At 33.2% G+C, this 13,703-nt stretch overlaps 1 protein-coding gene across 1 annotated transcript in view; it reads left to right on the top strand.

The window, feature by feature from the left end:
- The first annotated feature begins 10,560 nt into the window (after positions 1 to 10,560).
- LOC142318558 (stromal interaction molecule homolog) overlaps positions 10,561 to 13,703 on the top strand; it is a 71,897-nt gene continuing 68,754 nt past the window's right edge. Inside the window, exon 1 of the mRNA XM_075355112.1 lies at positions 10,561 to 10,591. Within this exon, the coding sequence (XP_075211227.1) occupies positions 10,561 to 10,591 (31 nt within the window). The remainder of the gene's footprint in view (positions 10,592 to 13,703) is intronic.

Here is a 13,703-nt window from a genome sequence, read left to right as displayed (position 1 = left end):
AGTAACCCGATATACGTACACATTTGCACCGTAATGCAAGGTGATAACTTTTGCTTGTTTTTGTTTCCTCAATTAAACGTAATAAATATTGTTAATAAAAAATAATAAGAGTAAATTAATTAAAATTAGCGGTTTTTAATATTTTATCCCTTCTACGTTTACGCTTGGAAATGCGAAATGTTTAAAAACATTTAATCAAGACACATTTATAAAATTATATTCGTATAGTAATAAAATTATTTTAATAGACATTTCTCTGCAGTCTAAACATTTTATTTGCTTTGCTTACGCGCGTGCGTGTGTTGTATTGAAGCAGAATGACACACAATTAGATCGCATAGACATAACCGAAAGGGAAGAATAAAAAAAGAGAACAGATTTCTTAGTTATATGTAATAAATCCTTTACGTCGAGAAACAGCGCTCTCACTCCTCTCTCTTTCTCTCTACAGATATATATATATTAAAACGTATGACACATGTACGTGAGATACGAAAGTTTTAACCTTGACTTGTTTAATATTACACTGGACAGCTGTCTTATTTTGTCTACTATAATAAGAGATAGATAAATTGTTTTTATGTCTTTGAACAGTTCTCTTGCGGTTTCAGTTTCTTTTTTTTTTTAACGGTACTTCACTATTTTATAGTTTGTACTTAAACCGGCCATATTTCTTCCTAATAACTTTGTTAAATCGGTAACAAACCATATATATATATATATATATATACTTGTGTGTGTGGGCACGCGCGTGTGCAGATTATCCTAACTCAACAACCACTGACGTGATCTGAACAATTCTTTTACCAATATTTTAATTAAAATTTGAGAGAATGATTTTAATTAGAAACTTATCCAGGTATCTCCATTATCGTGGAAGCTTTAACTTTAACGTAATGGCGGTTTTTTTATAGCGTCAATGTTTTACGGTATAATTTTAGTAGCTGAATAAATAATTTTCTAAAGAAGGGCTGCGTTATTTTACCTATTGAAATTTAAAGGTGATGGGGCCAATAGTGGCGGGGTCAATTTTTCTTCTGATGTAAATTATTACAGAAAAATCTGATGTGGACACCACACGACTTCCTTGTACAACTATTAAATTACATTTACGCATTTTTAAAAATTAAAAACTACATAAAATTTTATTTCGTTTACAAATTATCGAATTCTAATTTATCGTAAAAGTTTTTTTTACAAACAAAGGTTAATAATTATTAATAAATCAAACGTAAACTTTATTTATACGATTAACATTATTACAATCGATATACTGTAAACACCATTTAGCGAGAATATTAATGATGAATTAAATAGGACGATAAAGTGCATCGAACGAGTACTGCGATAGAACTTTACTCGACGAGATTGTATTCAGAAGCGAATAATTATTCTGTATACTTTGTACAGGATGCAGCTCGAAGGTACATTTTTAAATATTAAGTGATATGAAGCACACGCGGCTTATGGAATGCAATGCGTCAGGACATGTTACTGAACATGTCCTGGATATGTTAAAAATGCGTCTGGATATGTTACTGTAACATAACTCCCCCATCCTCAAATAAAGCACCGTGGGGTTGATTATCAGGCACAGGTGTGTTTTCCTACGGATATTTCAATTTACAACGATTACAATTAATATATAATATAATACTATTATCCAGATCGATATATCAGCTGTGACCATCGACAAATTGTTTAAGTTTATTTTTTTAATGTTAACCTCTTAAGGTCTATTGATAATTCAGAGTGTTGCACTTCGTTCGCATTTAATTCATTCTAATGATGAAATTTAGGATACCCGTAACTTTTAATCATATCCTTATACAATATTTGACTATAATTTGAATTTATTAAATATATCTCTTGTACGAATTTTGTTACGCTTTCTCTTTCATTTACAATCGTTAACCTCTCTTTTAAAAAATAATACGATTCTATATTATCATTTTCAATTTATATTAAATAATCAGATGTGATGTTTCACCGACTCTGTTACATATACGCATGTGTAATAATGCCTATTAAATTACATACATGCATTATTAAGTACTTAAAATTTTGCGTCACTAATAACTAATGATTTTTTTTTATTGTTATTATTGAATAAATATTTATTCTAGTTTTTTTTAAAAATCACGGGTTAATAATTATAAATAAATAAATATATTTAATTTAAAAAGAAAAAAATATGAAATCTGATTCGAACCGATGTGCCTTCCCCTTATATATCCAAATATTTCATTAATTATAATTTCATTTGGCTATAACTCTGGAACCGATGAAAATAAGTACCGTTCTGTGATTCGTAGTTGATAAGCTCTCAATAAGAGATTAAGAAAAAGTCCAAAATCCAAATTTAGTTGGATTTTGGGCTTTTTTGAACGCTTTTGGTTCAGTCGATTGCGATCAAAAAGAGAGGTGCACAGCTAAATGTTACAACAATCCTAAATTCAAAATTTCAAGGTACTACGACTAATCGTTTTTTAGTTATGGGAGATACGTTTATACATGCGTACGTACAGCCGTCACGCCGAAACTAGTCAAAATGGATTCAGGGATAGTCAAAATAGATATTTCCGTTGAAACGTGGAAGGCGAAATTTTTCGCGATCGCAATACTTTCTTTACTTAAAATAAGAATATACAACGGAACTCTTTTAATACAATTCAACGCAATATCTCGCCGTACGAGAAAGGGTTTTTTTATTTAATATATTTATTTTAGGATTATTACGTATTAATATATTTAAATAACTAATATGGATTTTAATCGTATCTATTTTCATTTTATAATGACCTCACTGATATAGCGCGTTATTTAACACCGATCAAAATAAAAGATTTACTTAATTACGGCCTACATCATTCGACATAAAACTGACAAAAAAAAATTTATTGAATTTCTACTGTCGGAAAAAATCGGAACGTTTAAATTAAATTTATAAATTTAAGTATAATTGCGCAGAATTATAGCGTATTTCAGTCGTTCATAAAAAAGAGAAAAAAAATTGTTCAAAATCTCAAAACCAAAAACCTGCTCAAAAAAATTTCGGTAATCTTCCTTTAGCCGTCAAGAATAGTTATTAATTAATCTAGCAATAATATTAAGTTCATTTGTCAAGTCGTTTTAATATTTGTTGTATTTTAAGATTTCAGCATAGTCGGTCGCTGTACTAATACGCACGTCCACATTTTTCGCGTTCATACAGTTCCGTATCCGGCCGATTAAACGACATGGTCCTGTATTATTTTTGCTTTCCGTGGTCTATCGTGAATTTTGTGCGATTACGACAAATTAATCGGAGCCCGTGTAACGATTTAAAATCGACCTATAGGGAGGGGAACGCGATCCATAATTCCGTCCGTAAACAACACCGATACATCACCGTCTTAAATAAACAAGTACCCGCCCGATATCAAGAAAGACTTGTCAACAAGGGACTGTTTTCCGTCTTTTGCGATTAATAGCGGGATATTCATCTCCTTGCGTTCCTTTGCATTCCGCGAAGACTCTGTGCCAAAAGTAATTTTGAGAACGGAGGAGCTCCGAAACGCGTCAGTTACGAATGTTAGAGTGACAATACATGGAAAAGCAGAAAATAACGCTCAAATCGATTACGATAGTCCGCTGAAGTATAAATATCGTGCAAATATTACTAGAATTTTATCGTCGAGCGAGTCTTAGATTTATGTGAGTTTCTAAATCCAAATTAACTTTTTGTTTATGATCTACGAACCGATCGAAACTTTTCTGTTTTCTCTCGCAACGGTTTTTTTACGTTACGTATTACGTATTAGCAATCGATCATGTTTAAACACGTCTAGTTGCTCGGTACAACATTACTAGACTTTGGTATCGCTGCCTGTAATCAGTCTGTCGATATTAGTAAAACACGGGTTTTCTAAATATACCTGAAAGAGGTCCAATATAAACATCAGTGCTTATAATAATAAATATAATCCAACGAAACTTAACGTACGCTCCCTAACGTAGGTAAGTTTGGTTAGATTATATTTATAATTTCTTGGGTTTAAGCATAAATAATTGCTAACACGTAATACACGTGTTACTACACTCGTTACTACTCGAGTAGGAAGACGCGAGAAATATCAACAGCTATCTTAGCTTATTCACCTGTGGGAAGAAGAGATTTGGGGAGACCTAGGAAACGACGGGTACTTGAACAGGTCTATACAACCTAATCCCTGTAACGAAGAAGAAGTTACTCGTAACAACATACTAGGAGAGTTCGCTTATTCAAAGAAAAAAGTACATCTCCGGCTTTGTAACTTCGCTTTCCTGGTATTAAATACCTATCGGCAATTGCACCACATTTCACAGAAAAAAAGTCATTCTTTTCCGGTCGGTTTTACGGCAAGCAGCCCTTCCATACGGTTTCCTTACCTGTTCCAGCCGTGCTCTTCCAGGTATTTCGCTTCGTCTTTTCAATCGCGAGTTCTTTCATGTAGTATGACGTTCTGTATGTAATCCTTGCCATCCGATCCTTTCGTTACGTGTCCTGCCCGGTTCCATTTCCTTTTTTCTACCCTTGTTTAATATCTTGAAGCCCTATTTGCTGTCCGATCCGCTTTTCCCTATTATCCTTTATAGTAATTCCCACCGTCCTTCCACGCTCTCTTTGACGTGACTCGGCTTATTCTGTGTCTTGGTATCCAAAATCCGAGTTTCACTAGCGTACTTTAAAGCAGGGAAGATCAGTTGTCGCATACGTGTAATTTTTACGTCTGCTTTCGATCTGAAGAACGGTTAGTTCTCGCCGAACTCTTCCAAGGCAAGTAAGTTTCCGAACAATTTCAGAAAACTGACCGCCTTCACCTACGTACCCTATAATAACTTTTATCGCAAATATTCTATTAGCGAAGCCGATATAGATTTTCGTGTCATTAAGGTCATCAAAATTTGGTTTTTTACTTCAGTTACACAGTCGTAAAAAAAATTCTATTTGTAATATTTTAATTAAAACAGGTGCGGAAGTTTTACTGTATTCTACAGAATTTACAATATTTACATATTCCCGTGTGCAAGCTTCATCGTTATGCGATGAATTAATCGTCAAACCGCGTCCAAAAAATTAACGGCTTCAATAAACTCTACGCAAGATTAAATTTAAATAATTACCGACAAAATACTATCCGTTAGTTCTGAGTCGATTTCAAATAGTGAAAATTTAAGAAATAACCGAATTACATTTAAATTTTATTTTCATTAGGTTCTTTAAAGTCAATCTATGTTAAAATTTTAGTTTTATTTTTATTTAAAACGGAATAGGCAGATAAAAGAAATCGCTCTTATGAAAAAATACTTTTATAAAAAGATGTAAAATGCAGTATAGCGGTTAGCAACCTAGCTTCTAGGTAGCCGGTCACGGGTTTCGATTTTTAGCAGTAATCTGGTATTTTTTCACTTATCGTTCCATTAATTTCATCTTCCTCGTTAAAATACGCATAAGTCCGTGGTCGTAATAGGAAAAATATAAAAAAGATGCGAAATTGAAATCTAGCTAATTATCGAGGAATGTGGAGATGTGTTTTTAGCATACCTTTTTCTGAGCACCTAAAACGCAAGTATACGTATTTCTTTTACTTCAAATTGTTTTTATTATTATTATTTTTTTTTATTACTTTTGCAAGAAAATATTTGAACTATCAGAATTATATCGACTATATTTCTATGTAGCTAATAATACAGGGTAATATTTACGCTGTATTATTAACTATAATAGAATAATTGATTATTGTATAATAAAATTCGGCCGATACGAACTTATGATATATAAAATAAAAATACCTGAAATCATCATCCCGGACGTTAAAAAATCTTGTACATAGGTTATCCCTAAGAAACTTATAGTGGGATCACCAGAAGGTTTGAATATTTTTTAGAGAATTAATAACTGGCGATGTCTTCCGTGAAAATACGATTCAAATTAATAAATTATGTTTTTAAAACTGTTGGGACTGTTGACTGATATTATTTTACCGTTAATGATGATTTAAAAACACGCTAATTTATATTTTTGTGAGAGGGGAACTCCTTTAATTTGCATCATTTTATTAGTGTAAATTGCCGCTTAAAAATTGTTTATAGTTTATTTATGCGCTTTATTTTTATAGGTTTCTAACGATTTTTTAATTACGTTGTCGACGGTTATTTTTCTTTTTACTTCCTTGTACGAAGTAAAGGAAGTATTGTGACCGCGAAAAATTTAGGTTTCCAGATTTCAACGGAAATATCCATTTTGACTAGTTTCGGCGTGACGTCTGAACGTACGTATGTATCTCGCATAACTCAAAAACGATTAGCCGTAGGATGTTGAAATTTTGGATTTTAGGACTGTTGCAAGTTGTTGTGCACTTCTCCTTCTGAATGCTATGGACTGGACTGAAAGTGTCCAAAAAAGCCCAAAATTAAGAAAAAAAATTTAGATCTGGGACTATTACTTAACTGCAGTAATAAGCCCTCATTAAGAGCTTTTCAAGGATATATCATAAGCGGTACTTATTTTCATCGGTTGCAGAGTTATAGCCAAATAAACTTTTATTATTGAAATACTTGGATCGTACAAGCGGAAGGCACAGCGGTTCGAATCCGATTTCATTCCGTTTTTCTTTTAACTGTTTTTTTTAATTTAAATATGTTGATTTATTAATAATTATTAACCTCTGATTGTAAAAAAAAATGTTTATATGTAATTTAATAGACGCGTCTGGCTACAGTCTGGAATGAATTCGACTTCAGGTGGGATGCGTGTCGGATTACAAACGGAAACCGTTTTTTTTTTTTTTGTCTTCAGTCATTTGACTGGTTTGATGCAGCTCTCCAAGATTCCCTATCTAGTGCTAGTCGTTTCATTTCAGTATACCCTCTACATCCTACATCCCCAACAATTTGTTTTACATACTCCAAACGTGGCCTGCCTACACAATTTTTCCCTTCTACCTGTCCTTCCAATATCAAAGCGACTATTCCAGGATGACTTAGTATGTGGCCTATAAGTCTGTCTCTTCTTTTAACTATATTTTTCCAAATGCTTCTTTCTTCATCTATTTGCCGCAATACCTCTTCATTTGTCACTTTATCCACCCATCTGATTTTTAACATTCTCCTATAGCACCGCATTTCAAAAGCTTCTAATCTTTTCTTCTCAGATACTCCGATTGTCCAAGTTTCACTTCCATATAAAGCGACACTCCAAACATACACTTTCAAAAATCTTTTCCTGACATTTAAATTAATTTTTGATGTAAACAAATTATATTTCTTACTGAAGGCTCGGTTAGCTTGTGCTATTCGGCATTTTATATCGCTCCTGCTTCGTCCATCTTTAGTAATTTTACTTCCCAAATAACAAAATTCTTCTATCTCCATAATCTTTTCACATTCAGCGGTCCATCTTTGTTATTTCTACTACATTTCATTACTTTTGTTTTGCTCTTGTTTATTTTCATGCGATAGTTCTTGCGTAGGACTTCATCTATGCCGTTCATTGTTTCTTCTAAATCCTTTTTACTCTCGGCTAGAATTACTATATCATCAGCAAATCGTAGCATCTTTATCTTTTCACCTTGTACTGTTACTCCGAATCTAAATTGTTCTTTAACATCATTAACTGCTAGTTCCATGTAAAGATAAAAAGTAACGGAGATACGGAACATCCTTGTCGGACTCCCTTTCTTATTAGGGCTTCTTTCTTATGTTCTTCAATTGTTATTGTTGCTGTTTGGTTCCTGTACATGTTAGCAATTGGTTCTTCTATCTCTGTATTTGAACCCTAATTTTTTTAAAATGCTGAACATTTTATTCTAGTCTACGTTATCGAAAGCCTTTTCTAGGTCTATAAACGCCAAGTATGTTGGTTTGTTTTTCTTTAATCTTCCTTCTACTATTAATCTGAAGCCTAAAATTGCTTCCCTTGTCCCTATACTTTTCCTGAAACCAAATTGGTCTTCTCCTAACACTTCTTCCACTCTCCTCTCAATTCTTCTGTATAAAATTCTAGTTAAGATTTTTGATGCATGACTAGTTAAACTAATTGTTCTGTATTCTTCACATTTATCTGCCCCTGCTTTCTTTGGTATCATAACTATAACACTTTTTTTGAAGTCTGATGGAAATTCCCCATTTTCATAAATATTACACACCAGTTTGTATAATCTATCAATCGCTTCCTCACCTGCACTGCGCAGTAATTCTACAGGTATTCCGTCTATTTCTTAATTTCCGATAGTTCCTTTTACTTTCTTCATCACTAGCATTCTTATATTTTCTACGTTCATCCATCAGCTGCAATATATCGTCTGAAACCCAAGGTTTTCTACCGGTTCTCTTTATTCCGCCTAAGTTTGCTTCTGCTGATTTAAGAATTTCCTTTTTAACATTCTCCCATTCTTCTTCTACATTTTCTACCTTATCTTTTTTACTCAGACCTCTTGCGATGTCCTCTTCAAAAATCTTCTTTACCTCCTCTTCCTCAAGCTTCTCTAAATTCCACCGATTCATCTGACCTTTTCTTCAGGTTTTTAAACCCCAATCTACATTTCATTATCACCAAATTATGGTCGCTATCAATGTCTGCTCCAGGGTAAGTTTTGCAGTCAACGAGTTGATTTCTAAATCTTTGCTTAACCATGATATAATCTATCTGATACCTTCCAGTATCGCCTGGCTTTTTCCAGGTGTATATTCTTCTATTATGATTTTTAAATTGGGTGTTGGCAATTACTAAATTATACTTCGTGCAAAATTCTATAAGTCGGTCCCCTCTTTCATTCCTTTTGCCCAGCCCGTATTCACCCACTATATTTCCTTCCTTGCCTTTTCGAATGCTTGCATTCCATTCTCCAACTATTATTAAATTTTCATCTCCTTTTACGTGTTTAATTGCTTCATCAATCTCTTTGTATACACATTCTACCTCATCATCATCATGGGCGCTTGTAGGCATATAGACGTTAACAATCGTTGTCGGTTTAGGTTTTGATTTTATACTTATTACAATGATTCTATCGCTATGCGTTTTGAAATACTCCACTCTCCTCCCTATCTTCTTGTTCATCACGAAATCTACTCCTGCCTGCCCATTATTTGACGCTGAGTTAATTACTCTAAAATCACCTGACCAAAAGTCGCCTTCCTCTTCCCACCGAACCTCACTAATTCCTACTATATCCACATTTGTCCTACCCATTTCCCTTTTTAAATTTTCTAGCCTACCAACCTTTTTCAAGCTTCTAACATTCCACGCTCCGACTCGTAGAATGTTATTTTTTAATTTTCTGGTGACCCCTTCCTTAGTAGTCCCCACCCGGAGATCCGAACGGGGGACTATTTTACCTCCGGAATATTTTACCAAGGAAGGCGCCTCCATTATTGCTATGTGAAAATGCAGAGAGCCACATTTTCTTGGAAAAAAAGCAGCTGTAGTTTTCCATTGCTTTCAGCTGCGCAGTACTCAGAGGACTGAGTGATGTTGATACGGCCGTTTAAGTCCTCCTGACTCACGCCCCTAACAACTACTGAAAGAGCTGCTGCCCTCTTTCAGGAATCATTCCTTAGTCTGGCTCTCAACAGATACCTCTCCGATATGGTTGCACCTTCGGTCCAGCTACTCTGTATCCCTGAGCACTCAAGCCCCCTCACCAACGGCAAGGTCTCATGATTCATAGAGGAGGACGGAAACCGTATCGAACCAAAAAGAATGTCGAGTGAAAAAATCGTGTGTTTTTCTACGAAATAAAATTTCTTTAATCGAAACTTTAAGTTTCCTCAATAAATGCTTTTTATATATGCTTTAAAAGTTGTGAAGTCCTTTTTCTGTCACCCGGTACTAGAAACGCTCAGTTTAATTACGTCTAAAGTAAATTACACTGAAACTTTGTCAAGTTTGACAATAAGTAAATAATTTTTGCATATTCTTATTTGGTATACGTATATATATATATATATATATATATATATATATACCCACTGTTACTGTATGTGCGACGCTACTGGGTGCACCTGACTCGGTTAATTGACTTAAAAAAACATAAAATTAAATAGAAAATGAGATTTTACGGTCACCGGTTATAACTGGTATTTTAATGTGTGGGGAGAGCTGACTACTCAGAAGTTCACTAAAGGTTTCGAGGAATAGAAGCTAGTAATTAAATATTACGATAATTAAAGTAAATAATATCAGTTGACCTAGCCGTTTAATTCGTAGTACAGCTGCAAATTATTAGTTGCGTATTATTATTGCGAAGGCAGTTCTTATTAGCGTTTGAACGGTTGATTTCATTATTAACCGTTTTAAGTTTTTAATCTAACGACGGTTTGAAAGTAATAAATACGTAATAAAAAAGGTTACAGCAGGGCGTTTTATTACGGTTTTGATATTTCGTTTTTACAAATTTAATTCCTTTTAACTCAAAAACCCAGGCGTTTATCGAGAACCGGTTTTCGCTATCGCTTTTCTCGTGAAAATTTACATTAAAATCGTGAGTCATACGTCCGTATTTTTATTATTTAAAAGCGACAAAAAGTTTATTCAATATGGCGGACAAAAATTTCAAAACACAGCAAAGTTAGTAATTTTCTAACTAGGTAGATCCGAAAATCGATGTGACACTTCAGGAGTTACAACGGCTTAAATGAAAATGCTAAGCAAATAAATTTTCGTTTTCTTGGAGCGGCCGCGTGATTTAATTTTATATTGTTCATCTTTATTGAACACAGCGTGTCCTAATGTTAATCAAACCTTTGTCGGGGCTGCGGAAGCTTTAAGCGCTGCTTTAAGCTTGAGTATACCTTTTACGTAAACTACGAACCGGTTGTGACTTATTAAATGCTCAAGATAGAGCATCTGTTTATAAAGTTAAGTTGAAACCCGTGTAGATCATATAAAACCTGATATTACTGATATAAACTATTATTATCCTTATAAGATCAAATATTTACTTATCGAAAACAAGGGAAAATTTTGACGTCACTTTTAGCTAACGGTCTTTAGTAGATTTTACTCTCGGTTATATAGCTGAATCGTCCACTTCCAGAATCTATTCTATCCCGTAGACCGAACTTTGGGTTTGTCCAAGAGGCTATCAAAAGATCGAGAAACACTGTATTCTGCAAGGAAAGAGTTTAACCGAAATTTTTCACTCTAATGTACGCTACAACCGCTAAAATATTACAATAAATGATTTAAAAACGTAAAAATAAGGTTACAAATTTTATTTGTTTGTGGAAAATAGTAAAAAATAAATTAATAACTAATCAACAGTTATAAAAATATTAATTTGAATTTTGTATATATATATATATATATATATATATTTTTTTTTATGCGACAGGCATGTTTCAAAGCATATGATCAAACGAAATTAAGTGTAAAATATATTTATTACAAAAAAAAATCACTTTCTTAGCAAAAATCAATTAGCAAAAGGAATTGCTAATTTGTTCAAACATTAAATCTAAGATGTTATAAATTTAAATTAAATTTATGTTGTGTTATGACGTTTTAACCAACGACCGGAGATGTAAAATTATATATAATTTTATATTGTGTGTTTTTGTGTGTGTGTGTGTGTGTGTGTGTGTGTGTGTGTGTGTGTGTGTGTGTGTGTGTGTGTGTGTGTGTGTGTGTGTGTGTGTCTGTATGTATAAACATTCATACAGAATTTTTCACGGTTTTTTTTTAGAGGTGTCACGGAATTTCAAGTTCTGCAACAACCCTGATGTGCAAAAATCTTATCCTATTTGTATGCAGGGCTCGCTTCCTTCCATCAAGCTTTCTTAGGCTCCAGGAAGGGAACTGATATTCCCTTCCGGACTACCTCTGCGTTCATCATCCTCACGCATGTGAGAATAATATTGATTAATAACAGATAAAGCCTGTTATATTTATAAAAACTGCGTTGTTATTTCTTCAGAGCAACAGTGTGATAAGCACAGAACTTAAAAAACTTCTGATGTATTCGGCTTTAGAAAGTCGGCCAGCATCTTAAAAATAGTGATTATAGCTGTACGTACGAAGGAAGAGTAAAAAGGCATTTTGCACGGTTCATAGCGTTATCCGATATACAGCACAAGAAGTAAAATCGGTCTAGTTTCTTTTTCTTATTTAACTATTTTCTTACATTATGTTGAAACATCATAATCTAAACGCTGGAATCGCATACAGAATTACAGCTATTCTCTCTGGGATATGGATATATAGATTGTTCCTGCACGAGACTCTGAGTCAAGCCGCATACAGCTGCCCGTGCGAGAAGCATTACGCTCCAAAAGGAGACCAGCCGCTTGAAGCGTCTGCCCTTTTGACTTATTCATTTTCATAAAGAAAGTTACTTTATTTGAAAACTGGAGGTGTTTGAATGTAGAAGGCAAGTCTAAAGGAATATACGTCGTGCACCATCGCACCTTTAAAGGTAAATTCACCGATAACCCAAATAGTTATCGCAAAAGACGAAGAGACCTTTCTTTGTAGAAAATTTAATTTCAAAAACCGTAAATGATGTCAGAATTCGATTTGATCGACGGTTTGGCCGCAGTAAATTTAAATATCGGAAAGGAACGTAATCCGGTTTTTACCCCGAGCGATTTAAACGACTACCATCATGAAACGTTGGAATATTTCGTTACAGAAATAGTCGTACATTCTTACCGGATATAAAACATATTTTATTAAAAAATTTCACTTCAATCGGTCGAATAGATTTTGCGTCAAAGGATAAGAGCCTCGTAAAAATTACTAGATATTTATACAGAGTGTATCACAAAGTTCTACCGGACCTTCCATAACGCTTTCGTCTCGTGAAAATAATGGAAAAATTTCATGTTGTTTCATATGTCCTAAAACGCTTCGTTTGCGATTTACGGCTAGTGAAAGAGCCGTGAAAAATTTGTCTTTGTTTGATTTAACTTACTACACCGTTTTGTTCAGAGTTAAATGCTTACGGGTTTATTACTCATTTAACAAAGTTATTGTACGTCTAACGTAAAAAAACAGGGTTTTTACCCCGGTTTATCGAATTTCACCCCATATCTCTCTAAAACTACTGCAAATACGGTTGTGGGACCTATTTATTCCATTTTTCAGATAAAAAACCAAACAGTTCGCTAAGTTTGTACCTTAATTAACGTTCTAAAACTTTCAGTACGACATTATTTCACCGGGGTATCTGAAATCCGACGTAACTCGAAAACGAAGCATTTTAGGGCATATGTTTGTTATGATTTTTTTCCATTATCTTCGTGAGTAGAATAGGTTTTGAAAGTTCCGGAAGAAATTAGTGATACGCTCTATATATATAATAAATAATTGTAAGATAATAAATAAATATATATACATATATAATATGTAATATATATATTATATATATAATAATAATATAATGTAATGTATATATATGTAATATATTACATTACAATATATTACGTATATAATATTATATATATTTTAAAAAATATACTTATATTTATTAATATATATATATATATATATATATATATATATTAAATATTTATATTATAAATATTATATAAATATAGTATAATAAATAATTGTGAAGCTAAAAATTTTAATTGAAATTCAATGCGATTCAGTCGTATCGATTCTTTTTTCTACAGTCGATGAACGATTTACCACACAAGATTACATAGAAGTTATTACAAACGAATGTGAAAGTGGAAAT

Source organism: Lycorma delicatula, chromosome 1 (genome assembly GCF_047948215.1).
Source record: "Lycorma delicatula isolate Av1 chromosome 1, ASM4794821v1, whole genome shotgun sequence".
Classification (NCBI taxonomy): Eukaryota; Metazoa; Arthropoda; class Insecta; order Hemiptera; family Fulgoridae; genus Lycorma; species Lycorma delicatula.
The sequence above is the reverse complement of the archived record's forward strand: the minus strand, read 5'-3'. Positions and strand labels throughout refer to the sequence as shown.